The sequence below is a fragment of the Phocoena sinus genome, chromosome 3 (genome assembly GCF_008692025.1).
Source record: "Phocoena sinus isolate mPhoSin1 chromosome 3, mPhoSin1.pri, whole genome shotgun sequence".
NCBI lineage: Eukaryota > Metazoa > Chordata > Mammalia > Artiodactyla > Phocoenidae > Phocoena > Phocoena sinus.
The window spans coordinates 142054148-142079559 of record NC_045765.1 but is presented as its reverse complement, the minus strand read 5'-3'; the positions used below and the strand labels follow the sequence as shown (position 1 = coordinate 142079559).

The window sequence follows — 25412 nt, the reverse complement described above, 5'->3', positions numbered from 1 at the left end:
CTAAAAAGCACTTTCTAAAAAAAATCCCAACTCTGTAGGTTAAAGTCACCCTTTTGTTTTTATTTTCCTAAATAGCCAATTTAAAAATATTATCTCTAGTCTCCTTTCTACCTACTCACTCTTTAATCTACCGCAATCTGGCTTCTACTCTGGCCACTTTACTAAATGCTCCACGGCCTAACTGCTCAATCCAGTGGCCACGTCTTAGTAATCTTTCCTTCAACTTCCACAGCATCTGGTATGTTGCCTAAAGTCTTCCTTCTCAAAACTCCCTTCTCTCTTGGGGTGTAGACTACTTACTTCTGCTACTCTTAACCCTCTGGCTGCTGTTTGTTTTGCTGGCCTCATTTTCTTCCATCCTCCCCTCCTCATACAAGCTTCTAAGAGATGTGTCCTTGGTCTTCATGCCCCTTTCCTTGAGTTATGTTAACCTCCAAGATTTAAAAATTTTCACATCACGTATGTTAACGATTCTCAAATACACAGTTGACCCTTGAACAACACGGGTTTGAACTGCATGGGTTCACTTACGTGTGGATTTTTTTCAATAGTAAATACTACAGTACTACAGGATTTGCGGTTGGTTGAATCCTCGGATGTGGAAGCACACATACGGAGGTTCCACGGGTATGGAGGGCTAACTATAAATTATGTGTGGATTTTCCACTACATGGAGGGTCGGAGCCCCTGGGGGTTACCCAGTTGTTCAAGGGTCAACTGTGTATCTCCAGTTCGAACTAATCACCTGGATGCCGAATTTGTATTCCCAACTGACAATGAGAAATTGCTCCCACGCGCTTCACAGCTACCTCAAGCTCAACACATTAAAATTGAAATTTATCTTTCCCACCTAGTTTGTTCATATAGTTTCTGTCTCATTGGACAGCATCACCAGCTACCCAGCTGCCCAAACTAATAGTCATCTTCGGCTCTATTTCTCCCCTACCAGTCACTAATTCTAATTCGGTCTCTTCAGTGTTTTCATACTTCTTCCCTCCTTTCATTTCTAAACCCAGGTGTCCTATTTTATACCTTCACTGTCTTTTGCTGAACTACAAGATTTCCTTATTAATCTGCCTGCTTCCAGTCCTTCCTCCCTCTGATCCATTTCTCCGTATTGTCACTAGAGTAAATAATCTACAATGATTACCAGCCTTTTAAAGCACTTTATTTTATTGTCAACAATTTTCTAGGCCCTCTCTCACACTGCCAACATTATACCTGCATGAGTTTTAGTCAACGTACAGATGATTTTTGATATACCTGCAGATTCACACTGTTAATTTTATTTTATTTTTTTGGCATGCGGGATCTTAGCTCCCCGACCAGGGGTCAAACTCGCGCCCCCTTCATTGCAAGCTCGGAGTCTTAACCACTGGACTGCCAAGCAAGTCCTATACTTGCGGATTCCCATGTTCTCTGCAGTAACTGCAGCTCACAGCAGTCTGCTCTATGGGCAAGAAATTGGGAGCTCTATTTTAAAAATATGGACTTGATCTCATTACCGCCTACATAAAATTTTTAAATGTTCTCCCAATGTCTATTCGAAGTGATTTTTTAAACCTGGATGCTTATCTAATCACTCAGTATGTTCTTTAAAAATACAGATTTCTGAAGCCTATCTCAGAGTTTTTGAATCAAAATGTTCTGGGGCAGAAGACTTGGAAGATCCCCAGGTGACCCTCATGCATCCAAATGGGGTTCAGAGAACTAAAACCGTGAGCTAAACCCTACCCTTAAGCAAGACTAATCTAATTCATCTGAAATGAAAATCCTTTAAATATGCACTTACAAGAGATGTTCTTCAGTGGGCTCCAGTCGCTCCACTCTTTGCGACCAGAGAACTGAGGCTCATCAATGTAGCATCTAATTCCCACATAGTGAGTGGCGCACTCCAAGGGCATGTCTGAGGTCCAGCTCCAGTGATGAACTGTATCTCTGCCATTCAGAGTTGTATTGTGGGTCACCTACAAAATGAACACAAACACAAAATTCTATTTCCAAGTACTATGTCCTGCTTTCTCTTAGGGTTAAAAAAAACACAACAGACTGTATACAATTACCAGCTAAGTAAATCAAAGCTTTGTTCTTTTGTAAAACTATCTGTTTTCTATAAGGCATAAAAGGAGAGTTGTAGTAACGATAATTATGATTCATTTATGTTTACTTCTTCAACTTTAGGGCCTACTTCATTATTACACAAGTTGTTAATATTCCAAAACATTCAATACAGTTCATGAGAAAATACACCATTGCCTAAAATGGTCCCATTTTCCACGGAGAAAAAACAGTTAATGCTTTCTTTATCTCCAAGGGTTAAAGTCAAAGAGAGGAGAGCATTTCGACAAAATAAGCTATTATTTTAGACTGGATTTTTTTTTTATATAAGTGTCATATATTTCAAATTTTATTTTTAAATATGCAACTTATAATAACATAGAAGCTTAATTTTCAATTGTGGAAAATGGGCAAGATTTCAACCAAATATATGAGGATATACTAAAGAGACCTTGGGACTTCTGGTTAAAGACAACAGATTAAATAAATGTACTTCCTTTCTCTTTACTTCATGAAATTCCTCTAGAACAAAAGTACAAGATTTTTTTTTTTTTTTAAAGGCACAGATGCACAAGGGCAAAAAATTGAAGAAACAATACTGGTAAGATTCTGGACACTGGAAAGCAGATGGGCAATGGTAACTAACTACGCATTCTAAAGGCTGGGGCACTCCTGCCTTCTTCCCTACTCAGCCCCCAGGATACTGATGGCCAGGTACATACTCACCAGGTAAGAGTCTAAGCAAACTTTTCTAAGGAGCATATGAACAGGTCAAGATAAAAACCTAAAATAATATTAAGATTTTTCCAGCTTGACAGCCCATCCTAATCACATACAGTGATGCCCCAGCCAACAAGTCCCACCCAGGCAAACAAGAGTTCCAATTAGACTTGTTTTATTTTTTCAAGAACCACTCACTTAAATATGAGCAGCAACCAGGATGACCAGAAAGTGGAGAAAAAGTTCTAATGTGAAAGTCAAAGATCAAAACAACAACAACAAAAAAGCAATGTGAAAAAACAGAATGCACAGAAAGAAAAAAAATTTTAAATCACTGATATCCTCAAAGATAAGAAGAGATATTGCATCCATGAAACAAGAACACGATAAATTTTTTTAAAAAAAGGACTAAGAAAAGGGATCGCTTGTATATTAAAAAGTATATTAATAGAAATTCAAAAGTGCAAGATAAACTTTACGAAAAATTGCTCAGAAAAATAGAGCAAAATACTGATGGAATGTAAGAATGATAAGATAATTAGAGGAAAGGTCAGAAAGGTACAATTTCTAAAGAACAGAAGTTCTAAGAAAAAAAGGAGAAAAAAGAGATGAGGAAATCAAAGACATAAAATAAGAATTTCCCAAGCTGACAGGCATGTGTTTTCAGACTGAAAGGGGCCTAAAGAGTGTCCAGCACAAGAGATGAAGATAGATCTACAATGAGAAGCAAATGGAACAATGCCTTCAAAATCTTGAGAAAATTTTCCAGCCTAGGATCTTTTACCCAGCTAAACTAGCAATCATGAGTGAATGCAGAATAGACATCTTCAGAAATGTAGTATCTCAATGTATTCATCAAGTAGCATTTTACATTCCCACCAGAAGGGTATGAAAGTTCCAATCCTTCTGCATCTTCTCAATATTTGGAATTGACAGTCTTTTAAATTTTCCTGGCAACTAATTTAAATTTTTTTAAATAAAATATATCTGTAAGCTACCACTGCAGTTAGCAGAGAGTATCTACAAAAAATAGCAAATAACTACTAGAATTTATGCTTCCACCAAAATGAGGAAACAAGGAATTCAGGAAAAAGAGGATCCATCATAAGACAACTATAAAAGGAATCCTCTGAATGAGGATGAACCATAGCTTCCTAACAAATGTGTTGAAAAACAAAGAGGTTTGTCTTGAATGGGTTATAGGTATACCCAGGTATTAATCTCTTCAAACCAAGGGTTGGCTACTGGGAGTGGAGGCTGCTGGAGCTCCTGAGAAACCTCAGAATACTCAGCTATTTGCCACACTTTGTGCTATACAAATATTTGGCAGCATCCACATGAGCTCTTACATGAAAAGGGTCAGGAAGTAAGTCAAAAGGCCCTCAGAGAGATGTATTCAGAAAGACAAAACTGATGTTTGTTTGAACATTTCGACAGATTTACACAACACAGAAAGAATTTAGGATTGAATTAATGAAGCAGACAAATAAAAACTATAAGTACAAGACAATACGAGAAGATGTACAAGAAAAAGGAAAAGAATAGTAAACACTATTTGGTTCAGTTATAAATAGTGTTTACATTACTGTAATCCAAATAATGAATACTGGTCTACCAAAAATTATAACATAATGATATTGGAAAAAAATAAGTGGAGAGAGAGAGAGAGAGAGAGAGAGCGCGTGCGTGTGCGTGCACATACGTGCGAGTGTGTGTCCCTGGGCTGGGAAGTGAGACAGGACTAAATTCTCATTTTCCATTGTGGGAAGTTAATAAAACATTGCTCAAAAACCTGAAATAATAATAACAGCAACATAAGCAGGCTATCTGGAAAAATGGAGACAAATAATAAAAGAATCAGCTAAAAGAATTCCTTGTTTACAAGAGAGAAAAATGAGAGAAGGAGAGAGGGCTGCATTACTCCCAGGCATCATTCACATCCTGGCTTGCGCAGTGCAAAGCTTCCACAGCTGTTTGTGAGGCTGCGGGCAGAAAATGTCAAGTTATAAATGAAACACTATAAATTAAACTTATAAATGAAACTCACATTTATAGTGTTTCATGATCTTTAAGCTATTACAAAATAATAGCATTATAACCTGTCATAAAATGACTGATTATAAGCAATTCTACCTTAAATACTAATACTAATAATATAATTATGAATAAAAATGTCATATTTTACTATGGACAGGAGTAACTTTTTAAAATTAATTTGTTCTAGCTCTATTTTTCTTGCCTCTTGCTATTTTTCCACATAGAAAGATATTTCTCCAAAGATCATATTCCAAAAAGTAGGGAATTACTATCTTGCCATTGCTGTCTTGTTACACACCTTGGGGCAATGAGTTACAGGACCTTAGAACAATATTTCTATTCATTTATGTTTGATTTCACTTACATGTCAAAGAGTATCCCTCTTACTCCAGCATCCCTCAGTTAAAAAAACAAACCAACCATCTAGCTCCCAAAGGAAGTAATAACAACTAATAGCTGTTTAGTAGCTTTATAAATATCCTATCATTTACTACAGCAAATATTAGCACCATTTTACAAATAAGAAAAAGGAGGTTTTGAGAAGTCATCCTAAGCCAGTAAGTAGTAACGCAGAATATAAAATGTTAGGCCATAAAAAAAGCTACACAATACAATTTTAAATAAGTAATAGTTTTGAGACAACAGTGGTAGAGCTATATCACAGTTAGCTGCAAATCAGACTGACACACAAGAATTGCCATTAAAACTCAAGAAAAGAGAGGGCATTTTTACATTGAGGTAATTAGAATGGGCTTTAAAATAAGGGATAGGATTTGACCTGGGTCTTGAAATGTGTATTCAATTTGTATAGGTGAAAAGGAAAGGGAGGGCATCTTAGATGAAAATAAGTATACTGATTATGTAATACAATACAGATGGTACTGGTTAAGGAAGAGCACAGACTCTGGAATCAACTCTCTGGGTTTGATTCCTGGCTCCTCCACTTAATGTCTTCCTGTGACTCTGTATCTTCATCTGTAAAATGGGGGTGATGCTAATAGAGCCTCCCCCAGGGGCCTGTTGTGAAGATGCAAACTATTAACATATAGAGAGCTTTCACAATAGTGCCGGGAAGGGGAATGCCAGAAGCATTGGAAACAAGATAACTACAATTATGGCTGCTATTGTTTCAGGATGTAATACATAGGTTGTCAAAAAGGAAAAATAATACAGTGACTATGAAATACAGAATAATCCTATTTATTATCTTTACTATTTTATCTATGTACTTAGGCAAATAAACTGTAAAATCATGGTCTTCTAATTCTTAAGTCTATAACTAGGCATATTTCAAGTGCATTAAAGAGGAAAAGAGTAAAAGGATGAAAGAGGGAATTCCCATGTACTAGCTGTCAATACTTCTCACTGCTATATCTCACTATTCCTTAGATTAATAACAAACTAAAGATGGATCATTAGGAAACTATTCATAAACAAGATTTTAAAATTAGATTAAAAAAACCATGTACTATTAAATATAAGAATGTTATTTTGGATTCAGATAAATTCAAACTTATAGATTTATTCCAACTTACAGATTTATACAAACTTATAGATTTATACTTATAGATTTCTCAACAATTACTATGGCTAAATATGTTGCAAAACATTTATTTTTATGTCTGTGTTAGATAATTTATAGTAATATATAAATTAAATTATATGTATATTTTTAATTTCATTTATGTAAAAACATGCATATAAAAAAGGTTTGACAGGAATACACAAAGATATTGTTTACTATGTTCAAGTGGCAGAATCATGGATTAATCCTCCCTTAATTTCCTAAACTTCCTATAATGGTTACACATTATTTCATTAATTTAGTGAGTTTTTTAGGCATAGCATACAGTTTTTAATGAACCCCCAAAGGATATCTGATTTACTTCTTTAATAATCTAAAGGTTCACTGTTGCCACTTTAAAATTATAAAAAAGTATTCAGTTTCTTTAATGTCACAGGAAAAAAACTATTTTTGCTCAAACTTACTAATTTTACGATTTCCATATTCTTTTTACGTAGAACTTTGATTTCCCAGATGACATTTGAGTGATGTGGAAAAACAGAACCCTTGTCATTCCACTTTAGGTGTAATGTAGCAGTTGAGAAATCAGCAGACAAATCCAAGATCTCTGGAACATCTGGAATGAAGGCTTAAAAAAAGGAAACAAAAGATAAAACTTAGTCAAGTAAGTAACTATTTTTCATATTATAATCCCATTAATCAACTAACGTTAAACTCTGCTTCTTGATCAAAAAACAATTAAGGATTAAAGTAAATTCTTGCACCTCCTACTGAAAAAAGAGAATAAATATATGTATGTATTTGTATAAGCAGCTCCCAGCTGTTCATCAGCCAAATCTGAGAAAATTATTTACCAGCCCGCTGTTTCAAATCCATAATACATCTTCTAATACAAACAGCAAGTGAGTTCCCACAACACTCCAGTGTCACTGGGTCTGAAATCTCCAAGCAGACAACATTGGAGAGAAGTAAAAAAGCTCCCTTTGTATAGATTATGGAGAGCTGGCCTTGGTAAACCTTTCCATCTGTTTTCTCTGCACCCTTCCCCACTCATCTCCAGTCACAGCCTGCAGGCTAGGGAAAGTTACCCACTGGAGGATGCAATGAGCCACTACTGGCATAGGCAGCAGCAAACAGCAGCAAGACCGTGGTAGTGACCAAAGCATTGAGTTGAGGAAGCCAACAAGGTTCTAAGAAGTACTTGGCAGGATCTGGGAAGTCCTTCAGAAATGCTAGTTTGCAGTGGTGTGCAACAGGTCTGCAGGTGACTGAGAAAGAGATAAGGTGATCCAGCAGGAGACAGCTGGAGAAAGCCTGGCTATAGTAATAAGGATGTGGCTCAGGACGCCATATATGGAAAAGAAAGGACAAAATCTAATGGGCATTTCAAAGAAATGACTGGATCAAAGAAATGAAGGATTAGTAATCACAAGACATGAAAACATCTAAGATTTCTTCAAGTCACTAGCCCAGAAAGCAGGAAGAAAGGCAAAAGGAACCAGGGACAATTGTGAAGAGATGTGGGGGTCTGGCCATGGATGACTAAGTGTTGGGGAAAAAAGGACCATCAACGGAGGGGGAAGGTGCAGACAGTAAGTGAGAATGGGGACCAATCAGAGAGTGCACACAGACTCAAGAGGAACTCGCTGAGTGCAGCTCAGAAATGAACATAACACACTGACGCAAAACAGCCGAAGCTTGTTTGAGAGCTAGTGACACAGTCACACCTTCAAGGAGCCAGAGACCCCAGCAAGAATCCCGAGAGGGAATGACGTAGAAGTAGAAGGAAACCAGAGAAAATCTGGGATCACTGAGATAAAAAGAAATGGGTTGCCGTCCAGGCCCAAGAAAACAGAGTTCAGAGAGGAAGGCTGAGAAAAGACCACTGGTGGTCTTTTGATGCTGGTGAGGGTACCGTCAATTCCTGAGAAAGAAGGCTGGCAGGGCAGTAGGCTCTGAAGCTGTAGTACAAAAGGTTAAGAGAAAAACCACGTTCAAGGATAGAGCCTCTCACAGGGAGAAACTGGTAAACTTAAAAAAAACAAAACAAAAAGGTAGCCGAAAGAGTAAGGTATTCTTCAACATCTTCAAGTCTTCCTACCTATAAGGAATGAGTATATTAATGAAAAATGTGGGGATCAGTGGAAAACACACAAGGTATGAGCCTGTTCTGTTCTATGAAATTCAGGCTTTCTGGTATGAAGGGCTCTTTCTTCCCTGTGCTCTCCTCAAATGACAGTAAGGTGAAGGTAAGTTGAAAGAAATCCAGAGTCACAGGCTCTCAGGCCCCATATCTATCCTAGTGCTGCCCCACGAAGTTCAAGGACCATTAAGTCAAGTCACTTCCAGCACAACTGCGAGAACTGACAGAGAGAGGGTGGCTGAACGTGCTGAAGAACAAAAATGGCAAAGCAGACTAATATAAATTATATGTCATATAACTTAGTCTTGGAACTTAAAAATAAGTTTTTACTAAACTTACTTAAAATGTACTGATCACAGGGCTCTACACTGGATTTACGTAAAATGTTTAGGGTTGCACAGGAAACAGAACATGTGGATTAAAGCCTAAAATATGCAGCAGTCAACAGCTACACAGCTACGTAAGGACAGTGGAGGATGCTTTACACGAGAAGTTTAAGCGGGAAACTGCTTTTACAAAAGAAGGAGCAAATGAGGAGTAACAAGCTGATTCAGTGCCAGGAGGGACAAGTTCAAGGTGGCAAGGCAACCACACAGAGCAGAGGCTGCCAAGAACACGGATCCTTCAAATGTTCCAAGATGTCACAACGTAGTAACTTGAAATTATTAAACATGAGAGTACTTTATTAAGGCAACACTCATCTATTAAAATGCTTCCCTCCCTGAAAAGTACACATAATTAACATTTTATCTAAATAGCAGTGGGCTATTCTTCAAAACCCAAGTCGTATCTAGTATTTCCAGCTAAAGACAGTAACAGCCATAATTACAAATGAAAAGATTAAACATAGTTTTTTCACGACTTCATAGTATACTTCTTCATTGTATGCCAGGGAAGTTCCCCTAAGCTCCCACGAACTGTCATCTGCATTTTTCTCCAGCTAAAATACACTTGAGGACAATGTTAGCTTGCCTTCTAGAAACTACAAACTCTGCAGCTAGAAAAAATTTCATCAGTCTTGTTTATTTTTTAAATAAAGCTGGTTTATCTTTACCCATAACCTCCATGCCCCTTCTGCCTTAGAACATCAGAAGATGGGAGCTTTCCCAGCTCTTTTATAGGATCCACGTTATTTATTCTGCCTCATACAGATGCAAATTTTTAGGTTATTTTAAGAAACTTAGAGATTAAAAATCTTACAAAGACTTATTTTTGTGCTTTCCCTTGTCAATTAGAAGCTTATTAGAGGGGACTTTCCCAGTGGCACAGTGGTTAAGAATCCGCCTGCCAATGCAGGGGACATAGGTTCAATCCCTGGTCCGGGAAGATCCCACATGCTGCGGAGCAACTAAGCCCGTGCACCACAACTACTGAGCCTGCACTCTAGAGCCCGTGAGCCACAACTACTGAGACCGTGTGTCACGACTACTTAAGTCCACGTGCTCTGGAAGCCTGCGTGCCACAACTACTGAGCCCGCATGCTGCAACTCCTGAAGCCTGCACACCTAGAGCCCGTGCTCCACAACAAGAGAAGCCCGCGCACCGCAACAAAGAGTAGCCCCCGCTTGCCACAACTAGAGAAAGCCCACGTGCAGCAACAAAGACCCAACACAGCCAAAAATTTAAAAAAAGAAGCTTATTAGATATATGTATATGTGTTAAACATCTTCTTTGCTTTATATGTATACTTTTGAAAGCATCTTAAGATTTGGAGAAAACTTAATTTCTCATACTTTTATTTAGTAGCAAACTGCCAAAGAACCCAAATCTTCTAATGCACAGCTCCACTATCATTTCACAGCGTCTCTTGCATATGACAGGTGTTCAAAGGTTTGCTGATGGACCCACCTCCCTCTCTTATATTCATCTAATTTGCTTTTCATTTTCCTATCAGTATTTTTCTTATTTGAGTAGCAGTAGTAATATCTTAGTGTTAGGATACTGTTAATCTAATATTCAAATCACAATGAGGCCCATTATTATTAAAAATGCTGTCAACAAATTACATGCTATGCAAAAACAGTGAACTATTCATCAAGTAAGTCACCTAGAGTCTGTCCTGATTCGCCTTTCGAATTCTAACACTTACCTTCAAGTAGCTTCCCAGACAGAACCTTCGCAATCCCTACTGAAAAAGCAGACAGCACAAACTGGCTCTCTGACAGAGTCCTGGGGAAATTTTTAAAAATCTGGAATAAAATTAAGTTAGATTCCCTCATACCTTAGTACAAAATAATTCCAGATGGATGAAAGATTTAAGCATGATAACAAAACCAAAAACTCATGAAGAAAAATATCAAGAGATTCTATTATATAAAAATGAAAATCGGTGGTATAAAAAAACACCACAAAGTTTAAATTTTAAACTTGGAAAAGTATTTGTAGCAAATAGGACAGAAGTGATAACCATACTATACAGAAAGCTCTTGTGAACTAATGAGGAAAAAGATGAATTTCAACATGAGAGAAAATTTACGAAGGATATAAATAGTTCAGAAAAGAATAAAAATGATAATTTAAAAGAGTAATCACAGAAATATAAAAACAACAGCGCTATAATTTGGGGGCCATCAGATTGAAATCGCAAAACTAAGAGAGAGAGACAATACCCAGTCCTGGCAAGGATGCAGACAAGCAGGCATGCTCTAATATGATGTCTGTGGGAATGCAAAAAGATTCAAAATGTGGGGGGAACAACTGGTAGCGGACATCAAGAGTCATAAAAAGCGGATGTCTTTAATGTAGCATTCCCAATTCTAGTAATTTAGCCTAAGAAAATCATCACACAAATTCAGCAACATGTATGTGCAAAAAATGTTCATTAAAGCATTGGTAATAATGCTGAAAGACTAGAAATAAAAATCTCAATGTTAATAATCAATGACAATCCCAAACTCCCTAGCTATCCCTCCCCCACACACTTCCCGCCCCCCCCGCCCCGCCCCGCCCCGGTTTGAAATTGACATGTGCACACTGCTGTATTTTAAATGGATAACCAACAGTAGGATGACCTACTGCATAGCACAGGGAATTCTGCTCAATATTACGTAACAACCTAAATGGGAAAAGAATTTTTAAAAGAACAGATACATGTATATGTATAACTGAAAAAAAAAAGACATCAATCTAGTTCAATTTTAACAAGGCCTCTATTTAAAATGATGTGGTAATTGATTATAATAAAATAGTATAAGTAAAAAAAATTTTTAATAAAATATGTAATTTGCTAAAAATAAAATACAATTTGCTAAAAAAAAAAATCAATGACAAAGTAATTAGGTACCTCCATTCAATGGAATACTAGGCAGCTATAATGTAGATTTATTTACATAATAACTTGAAAACCTATATCTTCTGATAAGCCTATAATAAAGTAATATAAACTTTAGTTTATACACACACACACACACACACACACACACACATAGAGAACACATGTAAGTATTAACAATATTTCTTCTTGGGTATTGGGATCATGGCTGATCTGCACAAAACCATCTCACATGTATCTCACATACAACTACAGAAAGAAAATAACAAACATGGCTCTTCTCTATCTTGAAAACAGCCCTAAGTAGCACTTTACCCAGACAATACTTCAGCTAGAAAATGAGACCGGTTCTAAGCTCCTGGACAGCATGCTTTGCTATTATCCTTTCAAAATCTGTGCTATGTCAGACACAGACCACTCCAAACATGCACCTTGCCTGTAAAATTGGAGAGATCACCAAGTTGCTTATATTTTCTTTCCCTTGCTTCAAAATAAGTCATCCTTATAAGACTCACTGTAATATCATTATGATGCCATCCCATAATAGTTGTCAGAAGGCAACAAACCTGCCTACCCCACCATTAAGAGAGTCAAGACCACTGGAGTTTTTAAGGTCTCATTGCATGGCAAAATTTCCATCTCCAAGAGCCTTGATTTATTTCATGCTTCCACCCAGCTTGTAGCATACGTCCTAGGCATTCGGTCAACACATCTATAAAAAATGCCTGCTATGTGCAAGGCACTGGACTAGACACTAGGTGTAGAAGACAAAGTCTCTGTCCTCAGGGAACCCATTTTCTTGTAGAGGAAATACACAGGAAGCACCTAATTATATAATAAATTATTTATGCAACTGTGAGAAATACCACAAAAGAGAAATACAGACTGCCTAAAGGAACGTTAAGAAAGGAATGGGGTCTCCTCTGGGAGGGGATGGTCAAAGACTATTTCCTAAGGATGGCTGAGGAATTCTGAAAGGCATGCAGGAATCAACGAAGTAGAGGGGTAGGAGAAGAGAATCCAACCGTGGGAAGGACCTTAACTTGTGTGACGTCTATTTGACTGACCAGAGGAAGAGTTTGCTTCCATCTTGATCTTGGCTATGCTCCACAATTGGAAGTATGGTTGCAGGGTAAATGAGAATATTAGTTTAACAAAATATATAAAAGAATGGTAAATTCCTGTCAATTATAAAGCAGCACAATACTAACAAAGGCACCATTCTGAGCTATTTTCAAATCAATCTTCTTTTCAAATACTTACAAACGTTTTTTTCATTTAGTGTGAATTTACTTATAAAACTTCCAAAATCATGTAAAGGGTTTATTGTTATTTCATGATCACCAGGTAAAAGAGCTGGGATTTTAATATTTTTCTCCAATCGATAACAAGAATGGGACCTGCAATATAAGAAATCAAATTTTAATTAGCAGATAAAATGGAGTGCAATTTTCATAAAAACTTGATTAACACAAAATTCAGTGGAAAATACTTTGTTCTTTTGTATACAAAAATATGACAGGTTACATCGCATTTTAAGACTGCAAAAAAGCGAGGTAAATGGTAAGTCCATCAATGTGGTGGTAGGAAAAATAACCAGACTGTATCAGAAAGTCAAGAGTAAGCAGAGACGATTCTATCAAGAAACTTAGGGCTTTAGCATGGCCTTCAAACCCCGCCCAACCCTGCCTTTGCACACACCCTGCCCCCCACACCCCCCTTCTGGACCGACCACTACAGGGTCCCCATCACTGAGACTTCAACCAGCTTGTCTGCTCCTGTTTTGCCTCACGGTTCACTCGTACAAAACGTTCTCATGTTCTCATCAGCTCCGCTTTCAAAGTGCTTCTAGTTCCCACCCATTACCTCTCAGACAAAAGTGAATTTTTCTTCTGTGGTTCCATGGCCCTCTGTATCTTTATAGGGCATGTTTACACGTTTTGTTATTCACATACATTTCTAATTTCCCATAAAATTTTAATTCAAGCAAAAGGACTTTGGGTGTCTCCTGCATCACCGCCCTGCCCCGCACAGGCCTTTTCACATTCCTAAGTGAATTGAGGACTGAGGACTTGAAAGGGTCAGCTAACCTCACGTGTGTGGGTTTCTTTACGTGCCAGCAATACAAAACCACCCGAATTCTCTAAATCATGCTTTTTCATACATTGATACCATTGTACCCAATATTCTCTCAGACTGGAATGGCTTTCTGTCCAGTTTCTGCTGAGAAAACTGAGTATTCCTACTCCACCACCATGCTTCTGACAGCCTCTCTGGACCTCACACTCCTCAGTCAACGCTCCCTCAGACCATCACAGACAATTAGCATCAGCGCTTAATCCACAGCCTCATTATGCTCTGCTTCTCGTGAACTCCTGGGGCCAGGATAACTTCTTCTCTGTGGATTCTGCAGCGGTCAGTAGTGCTATTTACCAGATTTTTCGGATTCTCTCCTTCTGGATTCACAGGAGGATTGCACTTCCCTGCTCCTCTGAAACAAGGCACGGCCATGTGATATTAGTTGTAGAGAAAGTGAGTGAAAGTCACAGTTTCTAAAAGCCAGGCAGGCTCTAAAAGCCAGGCAGGCTCTGCTCCCCTCCCATCCTGGTGCACTGGGAGATGAGGGCCCCCTGGCCTGTGGCCCTGAGGGAGGGAAAAGGGGCAGAGATGCCAGCTGACCTCAAGATAGACACAAAACACAAGCAGGAGTAATCCTTTATTTTCACTGCAGAAAATAAGGACATAAGATTCGAGGGTTGTTTCTGCAATAAAACCAAGCTCGTCCTGGCTGATAGATTACCATCACACTTAGACTAATGTTCAACAAATGTACACCAACTGGGAAAAAAATCTGAGTGTATTTAAATCCAGATTTATGTCAATTTACATTAGGACCACTTATCAGCACACTCGTGCTTGGAGCTCTGCACTGAACTTCTCTGGCATTGCTAAACAACTCAGAGCCCTGCCGGGATTAGAAGGAGCAAGGAGAGTGCTCTGACTTCCAGACAGCCCGAAGGCTTCCACTCCAAGCTCCGGGACTTGCAGCCACTCCGAGATTACCTAAGAGGGTAAGGCAGTGTGACGGAACCTACCACTTGCTTCCTAATGTCCACTTCCCCCCTTTCCTTAGTGACACTGCCCCAGGTTTATCCGAGTACATTGCCATCAGCTATGAGAACACATCACCTAGCCTCTTATGCAAATAAGTTTAGCCACTGCACTAAGTTCTGCCAATGAGATGTAAGCAGAGGTGTTGTACAGGACTTCTTAGAAGTCTTCCTAAAGCAAACCATTTCCTTCCTGCTTTCTGGAAGGCAGATATGACAGCCACTCCTGAAGCATCATCTTGAACCAAGAGATCACACCCTCAAGATGGCTGAGTAGCATGAAAAAGAGGAACCTGGGCCTCTCATGGCCATGTGCACCCACGTTGGCCTTGAACCGCCTACTCCAGACCTTTCACATGACAGTAAGTGCCTGTCTATTACTGACATTTTCTGTTAGGTAGAGTCAAACTTGAACTTCATTGATACAGGTAGGCACTGGTTTAGGACAGACCAGTAAAACTTCCCCACAGACGATCAGAATCCACAGCCCATGAGAAGTGTTTCCCATACTCAACATTCACACGATAAAAGAATCAAAGCTGTGGCCAGGAGAAGAGTTTGTTTCCATCCTGACTGAAGAAAGATCCAGATTTTTAGAAAATAGAGAGCTAAGATTGAAAATTTCTTTTAAAAATTTCCAGAATAAAATCTTTATATTCTAAATTTAAAGACAAAGAACCTTCAGATTATAACTATAAATTAACCAAAGTATTTCCATTACCCGTTTTCAAAGCAAACTTCATAAGCAGCACCATGGCCTGCTCCAGAGGGTGCTCTCCAAGAGCAGTCCCACACTTGTAAATTGTTAGTTATACACTTCAAATCACGAGGAGTCCCTGGAGAAGGAGAAACAAAACACACACATACGCACACGCACACACACACGCACATGCACACAAAATGCTTATTAATTTAACTGCACTGTAAAAGTCAACAAGTGAAACCGTCCCCAGCCATAAGTACAAGCATATGTGTCCGCAGAAGGCCCATGTTCTTTATGCAGAGATGAACCTGCAGTCACAGGAGGTGACTGGTTTTATATTTCTTTTTGTAGCTTTGGTTTAAAAAAGCTAGTGAGTAAACTGATGAAAGTGGGTCAACCACTAGACCACTTAGGGGTTAGGCCTCTCTCAAAAATTCCACTTCCAGACAACTAAGATAAATAGAGGGAGTGGCTATATGGATTCAATGAAGGGACCAAGAGAGCGCCTGGGAGAATTTTAGTCTCCAGTGACCCCATTTGCAAAAAAGTAAAATTAAAAAAAAAAAAACAAAACTCTAAGACTTTAAGTAAAAACTATGTACCTCCTATGCCACAAACACAGCTCCTCAGTACTCCTAACTACTAGTGCTTCACAGCTTGTTATCAGACTGCCACCTACACAGAAATCCCATAGCCAATCTTTAGATTCTTATGAAGCACATCACATAAACAGTAATAAACTCACATGAGTCTCTGAAAAATATATATTTTGTGTAGGCCTAAACAACTGAAAAGTAACAAATAATTCAGAAGATTACAGTCCTAATAGTATTTACTCACATCTATAAAATAACATTAGATCATGGAATACATAAGCACTATACAATGAAAAACTGTCATTCTAAAAAGACAGTGGAAAGAAAGAAAGGAGAGGACTTGAGGGAGGGAAAGAGAGAGAACAAAAGGAAGGAAGGAAAAGAGGGAGGGAGGGGAAAAGCAATTAGGAGTGTGAAAAAGGTATTCTATCTCAAATTCTCTATTAAAAAGGTTTTTTCTTTAATTTTTACATGTGATTGGTATCATATTCACTACAGCAATGAATTATAAAGCTCTTTATGTAAGACAGAAAACAAAAACATTAGAAACACATTAGAAATCATTAGTAATCATAATAAAGTTATTTAGTAGTAATTTGGGGGGAAAAGAGAAGACCTCTTTAATTATGGAAATAATATAAAAACTAAACTCAGAGGCAGAAGGATGAAAATGCTCTTTATAGAGTAAGCTAGATAACACCTACAAACATTCTTAACGTTTTTAAATAAAATGAAAACAAATCATATATTTCTTAAAGCAGATATCTGGATGTAATTTATGTGACATTCTGAAAGGCAAAATTACAGACAGAAAATAGACGAGTGCTGGCTGGAGGTGGGGATGGCGGGCTGTCAGCAGAGGAGCAGGGGCATTTTCTGGAATGACGGACTGGTCTGTATCTTGACTGTGCAGGTGGATACATGTCTGTATGCATCTGTCAAAACTCACAGAACTTTATCCTAAAAGGGTGAATTTTACTGTATATAAGTTATACCTTAATTTTTTAATGGGGAAAGAATACTTAGATCTATCTTTATGGGCCTTTTTAAAAGAAACTAGAAGTACATGAAAAAAAAAATGACATAGAAATGGATTTTAACCACAACCTGAAGCGTTCAATAAAGTCTCAAGATCGCTTCTTAAGTAAAACAGTAATGACATTGCAATCAGTTCATTTTCTCTGACTCTGATGCACTTACTTCTTTTCTGGCTGTTTACTTGATTCATTAGATATAGAAGAAGAACTGTTAATAAGAGCCACTGGAAATTTGAAGTCATCCTCATTCTTTTACTGTCCCCCATCCGGGATGGTCGTTTCAAACATAAGGAAATGTCCATCATCTGTGCAATGTAGTCAGCTCTGCATGAGGAGAAGAATTTCAAATGGTGTTCAAACTGGTCCAAGGACACTCCTTACCCTGTGCACATCAACACTGGAAATGGATACTGACAAATACCAAAACATGCTGCACGTTAAAGCCACGGAGACACCAGACTCAGCTACCCTGGCTTTAGGAGATGTGACAATCGGACACAGCTGTTGCTCCGGGATCCATTATAGGGTCAGGATAGGCTTCAAATTCAAGATTATAACTGAGCACATATTTATCAACACTCCAGTACTGCTAGAGTATAGAAAAGCAGTGCATAAAACTGAGGTTTTGACAATTTTAAGTGATATGTGAGATGGCATTTTTAATTTTAATTAGTATATATTAACTTTTATAGTCACTTCTTCATGACAAGTAATGTTGGTTTTCTTTTCCATGTACACTGTGATATTTTCTATTTTACATAAATTTAAATAGTTTAAAGAAAAAATTAGGGTCATTAATCACATATGGGGGATTGCAGATGTGACAAAAATATTGACAATGACATACAAATGACTAAAGTGTAACAAACACTTCAACAAATATAACGGGGAAGGGACTATCAGTAGACGAGAGATTTCAACACATTTCTGTTGAAAACTGAGAGCGCGCAGGCGAGCGGTGACTGCATCTGGCGGGTGGTAGGGAGGGGCTTCAGCAGAGGGAGGCATTGTTCAGCCCAACATACCCATCAGCCTAGCGAGTGCCAGGCCCTGCTCCAGGCACCAAAGGTGCAACACCGAGCTAGACGAAGTCCCTGCCCTCAAGGAGCTTAGATGCTAGTTCTAGAGACACATACATAAACAAGTAAGGTCCTGATACGATCTTTAAAAACTCGAGTAAGTCAATGTGCATGACAGTGTGTGAGTGAAGGTCTAGCATCTGAGCTGGGATCTGACTGACGAGAAGACTGACATGGTAAGATCAGGGAAAGAGTAGCAAGAGCAAATACAAGGACCTAAGACAAGGACAGCTTACCAGGTTCAAAGGTCAGGAAGAGGGGCTGACAGGAGGTGGGCTGGCCAGGCCACAGAGGGCCTTTGGTCATCAAAAGGATAAGGGCTTTAACAGGTCAAGACGAGCAGCAGCCACTGGAGTGTTTTAATCAGGGGAGATCCATGAACCGATCTGTACTTTGGGAAGATTTCTCTAGCTGCTACATAGAGAACGGACTCTAGGGGAGAAGAGAGGCAGAAGAACCCGAGTCCAAATGAAATAATCAGTGGTGAGGACCCTCTGCTAAGGTTTTCAAGAGTGGAGGTGGTGACAGGTGGTCAGATTCAGGATCTGTACAAGAGATGGAGGGTCTTATCAATCCACTATAGGCAGGAAAGAGTGGTGGTTAAAAACACAGGCTCTGAATCCCAGCTTTTGCACCTACTGTGTAACCTTAACCACTCTGTGCCTCGGTTTCCCCATCTGTAAAGCAGGGATGATAACTGTATTTTTCTCATAAGTTTGTTGTCAAGATTAAATGAGTAAATACATGCAAAGCACTTGGAATAGTGCCAACAACGTATACGTGCTATAAGTGTACTTTGTGTATTATATGAGGTATAGGGAGAAGAGAGAAGGCAAACATGACTACTAGATTTGGTGGAAAAACAATACTGGATGGATATGGTGCCACTTAAATCTTCTGTGCGTGCGTGAAGGAGGATGCAGTGATTCATGGGGCTGAAGCTCAAGGATTCCAAGATTTGTTTATAGAAGTCAACTCTGACATGCTCCTACACCCCACTCCCAACAGAAATGTTCTCCTACAGAACATAAAAGAATTGTTGAGGACACAGAGCAGCTAGCAAAGACATGGGTGTCAAAGAGGAAAGCCTTCCACACCTGAACCCGAGGGATTCCTCCGAGTAATGATGTTCGCATCCACTGCTGTTGAATGAAGCTTGCCAGACAACAAGCCCTCCGAATGTGCTGAAAACTCCTTGTCAGACCTAATATTGCCTCATTTTTATATTGGGATAGACAACTAAGGATCATAAAACATATAAGAAAGCCTAAATCACTGAAGAGAAATTCAGGATAAACAGGATCACCAAAAGGAAAATAAAGATTACTCCCAGAGGAAATAGGGATAATGTGAGAAATAGGAAAAGTAAAAAAACAAAAAAAAAAACAAAAAGAAAATCACCTCTAAATAGTACTCCCTGAGCAGGCATGGCACAGTCATAAAAACAAGAAGACGATGCAATGAAAAAGGAATAATCAGAAATAAAAATAACTCTTACACATTACATACATTGACTGATAGTAAAAGATTTCTAATGACAGATAAAACATTGAGTAATCTTTCAGAATACACAAAAGACAGAAATAGAAAATGTGAGAAGAGATATGAGAAACAGGAACTTGAAAAAGGAAAGGTGATCGAACATCTAAATAACTGGAACCCAACAAGAGGATTCAAGAAACATGCTTCTTAGTGAAAGCAAACAGCAAGATGGCTGCCTGGCTACTGCTGAGCACTGTCACAAACCTGGGAAGCGAATCCCAATAGCACAAATGATCGTGACCAAACATACACGAGGCACAAGCATACATTTCAAAAGTGTTCACAATTATTTTCTGGATGAATAACTTCCTACTCAATCGCAGTTTCGCAGAGCTTACTTATTAAAATGAAAATGTATTCATGGAATGTCTAAAATGCCAATTGCTAAAGTTATAGAATTACGTGGCGTGTACAGGAATAACTTAATAAAGGAGACCAAACCATGACCAAAGTAATCACAAACCATATTCACTGACTGTCTAAACATTATCTTGAAATGAGACAATCCCTCACTATAAGTTTACAGTTGTCTAGAAAAGAGGAGTGTGTCCCATGAAGTGGCAGGCGGGGGATGGAGGCGGCTGAGGATGAGCTTGGGACTGGGTACTGTGGACCAAGGCTCTCATCCTGGCTCCATTACTAATTAGCGGTGTGACTGAGTGCAGATCACTTAATCCACCCCCCCGCCAACCTCCCCGGCTTCAGCCTCAACCGGAGTGGCACGGAGGCAAGCTCTGCCCAGAGTACCTAGGAGAGACCTCCCCAAGTTGGGATATTCCATTCCTGTTGGCAGGCACAAGCACAAGGTCAGCAGTGCCAGCAGCACTGTGCCAACAGTGCCAGCCCCACCCATGAGGGACATGACTGAGCAGGTCTGCGAGGGTCAGGGTGAGGTGCTTGGGAATAGAACAATCAATGGCACTGTTGCCAAGGCCAGCTTACCTGAAAACAGGCAAGATGATAAAGAGGACTTTCTTGTTATAACATTTACACAGAAAACTTTGAGCAAGTCATTAGGCCATATTATATTATGCTTGTAATAGATCTGACTCCTCTATCAAATGGACTTATTTGAGGCCGGAACAATACATGAACAGAGCCCTCCAGTGCACCTCCAGGAAAACAGGGACCCATAAAACTTGTCCCTGCTCCCTCCTGATAGATGCATTGCCAGAACTTACTTTTTTCCCACCAATGGCTTATTCTTTAGAGGAAAGCACATTTTTATCAAATTTCAGGAGCTAATTTTCAAAATTAGAGTAGCTGTCTTTTGACGTCAGAAGAATGCAAATGTAAATTTCTAAAGGGGTGAGACAGGGAAGAAACTACTCAGGCAGGTGCGAAGCAGAGCTCTGTGTCCTTCGTGGGGACAGCCCCCTGCTCTAAAGGTGGCAGCAGTGGGTCTTGCTTTGCCAGATTTTCCTTTTTCAAGACTAGGTAGAAGTCTGGGATTTTACATGAAATACTCAAATTTGTAAACATAAGCAACTAACTCATATTTTTATACATTCTAAAGGCCAAACAAAATACACCTTCAGGCTGCATCCTGCCCAAGGGCTACCAGGTTCGTATCCTGCTCAATGTAATTATTTTAAAGGATTCAAAAATGTCAATAAATCCTTCAGTTTAGGAAAACTGATCATGCAGAATCAATGTATAAAATTGAACACAAAGAAAAAAATCTGTCTTCTGCTTGTTAGTTCTTGTGTCTTTGCGTGTATCCTGCCCTCTGTCTTAGGCGTCTGAGCGCCCGGGGCTCGGCCACCAACCACATAAGCGTGGTCCCTCCCTTGAACGTGGGCACACAGGTGCTCTGTTTGCTTTCTCATCGGCTTTGACAGTTCTGCCTCTAGGCTACGTGAGGTTCTGGACTTTTCTGCTGAGGATACAGTAGTTAGAAAAAAGAGTGGAGAAAAGTGAAGCTGAAGGCAGAGGAGCACCAGAAGCTGCAGTCCTGATGTATTCTGTTTAGTTGTTACGCTTGTTTTCTCTTTTCGGGGGCGGGGGGGGGGGGGGTGGGGTGGAGGGGAGACAGGTGGGCAGAGAGGGAGCAGGAACATGACAGAGAGTGAGTGAGCGCGTTCTGCTGGTGAGAATCTACTCCGGCCTGGAAGGGGGCTTGAGAAACACCTGCTCAGGCACAGATCGGTGAGCAAAGACGACCCAAAGCGTCTTTATTCCGAGCCTCTATTCTTGTAGCCACAGTGAGATAACTCCCTTGTCATTAACACACGAAGGAATGAAACACTGGAAGGAGAAAAGCTGCTTAATCACAGCACAGCAAAATAAATGTGCAAGTAGTTCGCTGAGCCTACCGGAGAGGAGGTGCCTGGGTGGTCACCCCGAGCAACCAGGTGGGAAAGCAGATAGTGTCCTACTGCCAAGTCCCATCCTCCTTAGTGTCCCTTTTTTTTTTTTTCCTCACTGTTTCCTGTTAGGGAACATAAAAATCATTAAAAAGCTCTAACCAGCAACCACTCTCCTAATTCCACTCCCCACTCCTATCCGCCTACTCACAAGAGCTTAAGTTCCTCAAGCACTGCCCTCTGAGGAATGCTCTCCAGGAACAGAAACTTTGCAGGTAGGTAGACTCTATTGTACTATTAAAGTGAAGTGTGGGGATTTAAGTAAAATGAGAGATGTACCTATGGAAAACCCCAACCTGGCCGGACTGGAAAGCTCAGTTTGGGAAGGCAGATGGAGACCAGACTGTGTAGGGAGACGTAAAGGTTTGAAGGAAGAGGGAAGCTTGAAGGAAGTGGTGTTTAAAGGAGACCGATTAAGAGAAAACTGCAATAACAAGAACATACACAGAATCCATATTCAACTGAAAAAATCTAGTCCTCAAAGATGCCACCAAGTACCCAGCACAATGAATTTAAAAAGACTCCTTCCACGGTACAGCACCCATAATAACTGCGTAAAAGAAGCTCTGAAAAGCTTCCAGGGAGGGGGAGGGGGAGGTCCCATCCAGGGCCCAGGAATGAGCGCAACATGGGAGCAGCTCCCTGAGCCAGGACTCTGCGACTGCCCCGTGAGCCCCACGAACCCTCTACTGTCACACGGGGAAGGTGACGGCGCTATCTCCAGAGCGGGCCACGGGTGTACAGGAGACACTGGGTGTGTGGTCAGTAAACACTCTGGGGGAGGAGAGGGGAGGCAGGGAGGAGAGGAAAACACAGACTTCTTAGCACTGAAAGCTAAAGAGAACGTCTTCCAAAAGCCGAGTGAAAATTACTTTCACACTTGACTTCTATACTCAAACTATTAATTGAAAGAATAAAATACATTTTATAAAGACATGCCAGATCTCAAAAGATATTTCTTCCTTGCAGCCATTCTCTGGAGACTACTACAGGACATGATTCACCAAAAAAATGAGGCAGAAAACCAAAAATGAGAAAAATGATCCATGAAACTCTTTTAACCCAGGAAAGAAGCCCTGTGCCTCCCCTCCAATCTCATTCCAGGTTACACTAAAATTGATTCCATTCTCCAAGCTGCCGGACCCCTTCATGACTCTTTACATTTGCACGTTTTCCCTTCTGCCTGGAGTTCCCTCTGTACTCCTTTCTGCCACCCTCTCCTCAATTCACCTGGGAGACTGCTGGTGGGAGTCAGGAAGAGCTCATTATCACCTTTGTGATACCTTCCTGTTCCCCAAAGGTCTGATGCTCCTTCTTCTGCTTCCAGGACACTTTAATTACATCTCTATTACAGAGGTTGCACAAACTGTGACCTGTGGGCCAGATTCGACCCACCTCTGCTTTTGTAAATAAAGTTTTACTAGAACAGAGCCACACCCATTTGTTTACATACTGCCCAAGGCTGCTTTCACATCCTCATGTTGGGACTGAACAGATTCCCCAGAGACTGCAAGGTCAGCAAACCTAAAATACTGACGACCTGGCCCCTACTAGAAAGTTTGCTGATCTCTTCCCAATTCTGTAATTCCTCCAATAAGCTCCTTGAGAGGAAATGCTGTCTCCCTGTTCACTGTAAGGCACTTCCCCCTTCCCCCCACCCCATCAGTGTCCAAGCACAGCTCCTGGTCCTCAGCACTCGAAGCTCAAGCTGGCTGACAGGTGAGTGAACACCAAGATGTAAATGAGTATGTATATGTCTGCACACTATGCTCTGATTGCCAGGCTTCACCACTAACCCAAGTACTGCCAACACTGGGAAGCTAAGTTCGGGCTGTAGTTCCCAAACCATGCACTAAGGTGCCCCAAGGCACAGAAGCAAATGAACTGGGGTACCACAGCATATTTTAAAATTTCAGAGGAAACACAGTGACATCTATCCAACACTATGCGAACCTATAGCTAAAGGTAGTTTGGTTTCAACACTAGGTCATGCCACATTCCTCTCAATGACGTCATATCTTTGTGAAGTGGGAGGGAAGGCTTGTTGGATGCTGTGATAAAACACAAGTACCAACCAAAAATCAACGTAGAGGTGGAAACAAGAGTGGCAGTGCCCAATCTGTTTCTAAGGTTTGAGAAGCTGTGCAGTACCCAAACAGGTACATATACGTGGCTTTTTAAGAATAAAATAAAGATATTATTTCCTTTACGTTGATATGCATTATTCTCTGACACTGCTACTAAAGTGTCAGGTCATAAATACTCATTAATTTGACTGGACCTACTACTTCATAAAAAGAACTGTTAGGTTACTTCTTTTGACCTGGGGGTACTATAAGAACATTAATGAGAGAAGGCAGACAGCAGAAACAAGAAGAACTACAATCCTGCAGCCTGTGGAACTAAAACCACATTCACAGAAAGACGGATGAGATGAGAAGGCAGAGGGCTATGTAACAGATTAAGGAACAAGATGAAACCCCAGAAAAACAACTAAATGAAGTGGAGATAGGCAACCTTCCAGAAAAAGAATTCAGAATAATGATAGTGAAAATGATCCTGGACCTCGGAAAAAAATGCAGGAAAAGATTGAGAAGATGCAAGAAATGTTTAACAAAGACCTAGAAAAATTAAAGAACAAGCAAAGAGAGATGAACAATACAATAAATGAAATGAAAATTACACTAAAAGGAAACAACAGCAGAATAACTGAGGCAGAAGAATGGATAAGTGACCTGGAAGACAGAGTGCTGGAATTCACTGATGCGGAACAGAATAAAGGAAAAAGAAATGAAGACAGTCTAAGAGACCTCTGGGACAACATTAAACACAAGAACATTCACATTATAGGGGTCCCAGAAGAAGAAAGCGAGAAGGGACCAGAGAAAATATTTGAAGAGATTATAGTCGAAAACTTCCCTAACATGGGAAAGCAAATAGCCACCCAAGTCCAGGAAGGCCAGAGAGTCCCACACAGGATAAACCCAAAGAGAAACACTCCAATCAAATTGGTAAAAATTAAAGACAAAGAAAAATTACTGAAAACAGGAAGGGAAAAATGACAAATAACAAACAAGGGAACTCCCATAAGGTTAGCACCTGATTTCTCAGCAGAAACTCTACAAGCCAGAAGGGAGTAGCATGATGTACTTACAGTGATGAAAGGGAAGAACCTAAAACCAAGACTACTCTACCCAGCAAGGATCTAATTCAGAATCGATGGAG

General features: G+C 39.8%; 1 protein-coding gene across 1 annotated transcript in view; it reads right to left on the bottom strand.

The window, feature by feature from the left end:
• LIFR (LIF receptor subunit alpha) overlaps nt 1-25412 on the bottom strand; it is a 91673-nt gene that overhangs the window by 41057 nt on the left and 25204 nt on the right. Inside the window, exons 2-6 of the mRNA XM_032628478.1 lie at nt 17364-17524; nt 15586-15700; nt 13018-13154; nt 6805-6968; nt 1793-1967 (exon numbers count right to left, since the gene is read on the bottom strand). Of these exons, the coding sequence (XP_032484369.1) occupies nt 1793-1967; nt 6805-6968; nt 13018-13154; nt 15586-15700; nt 17364-17505 (733 nt within the window). The 5' untranslated portion in view covers nt 17506-17524. The remainder of the gene's footprint in view (nt 1-1792; nt 1968-6804; nt 6969-13017; nt 13155-15585; nt 15701-17363; nt 17525-25412) is intronic.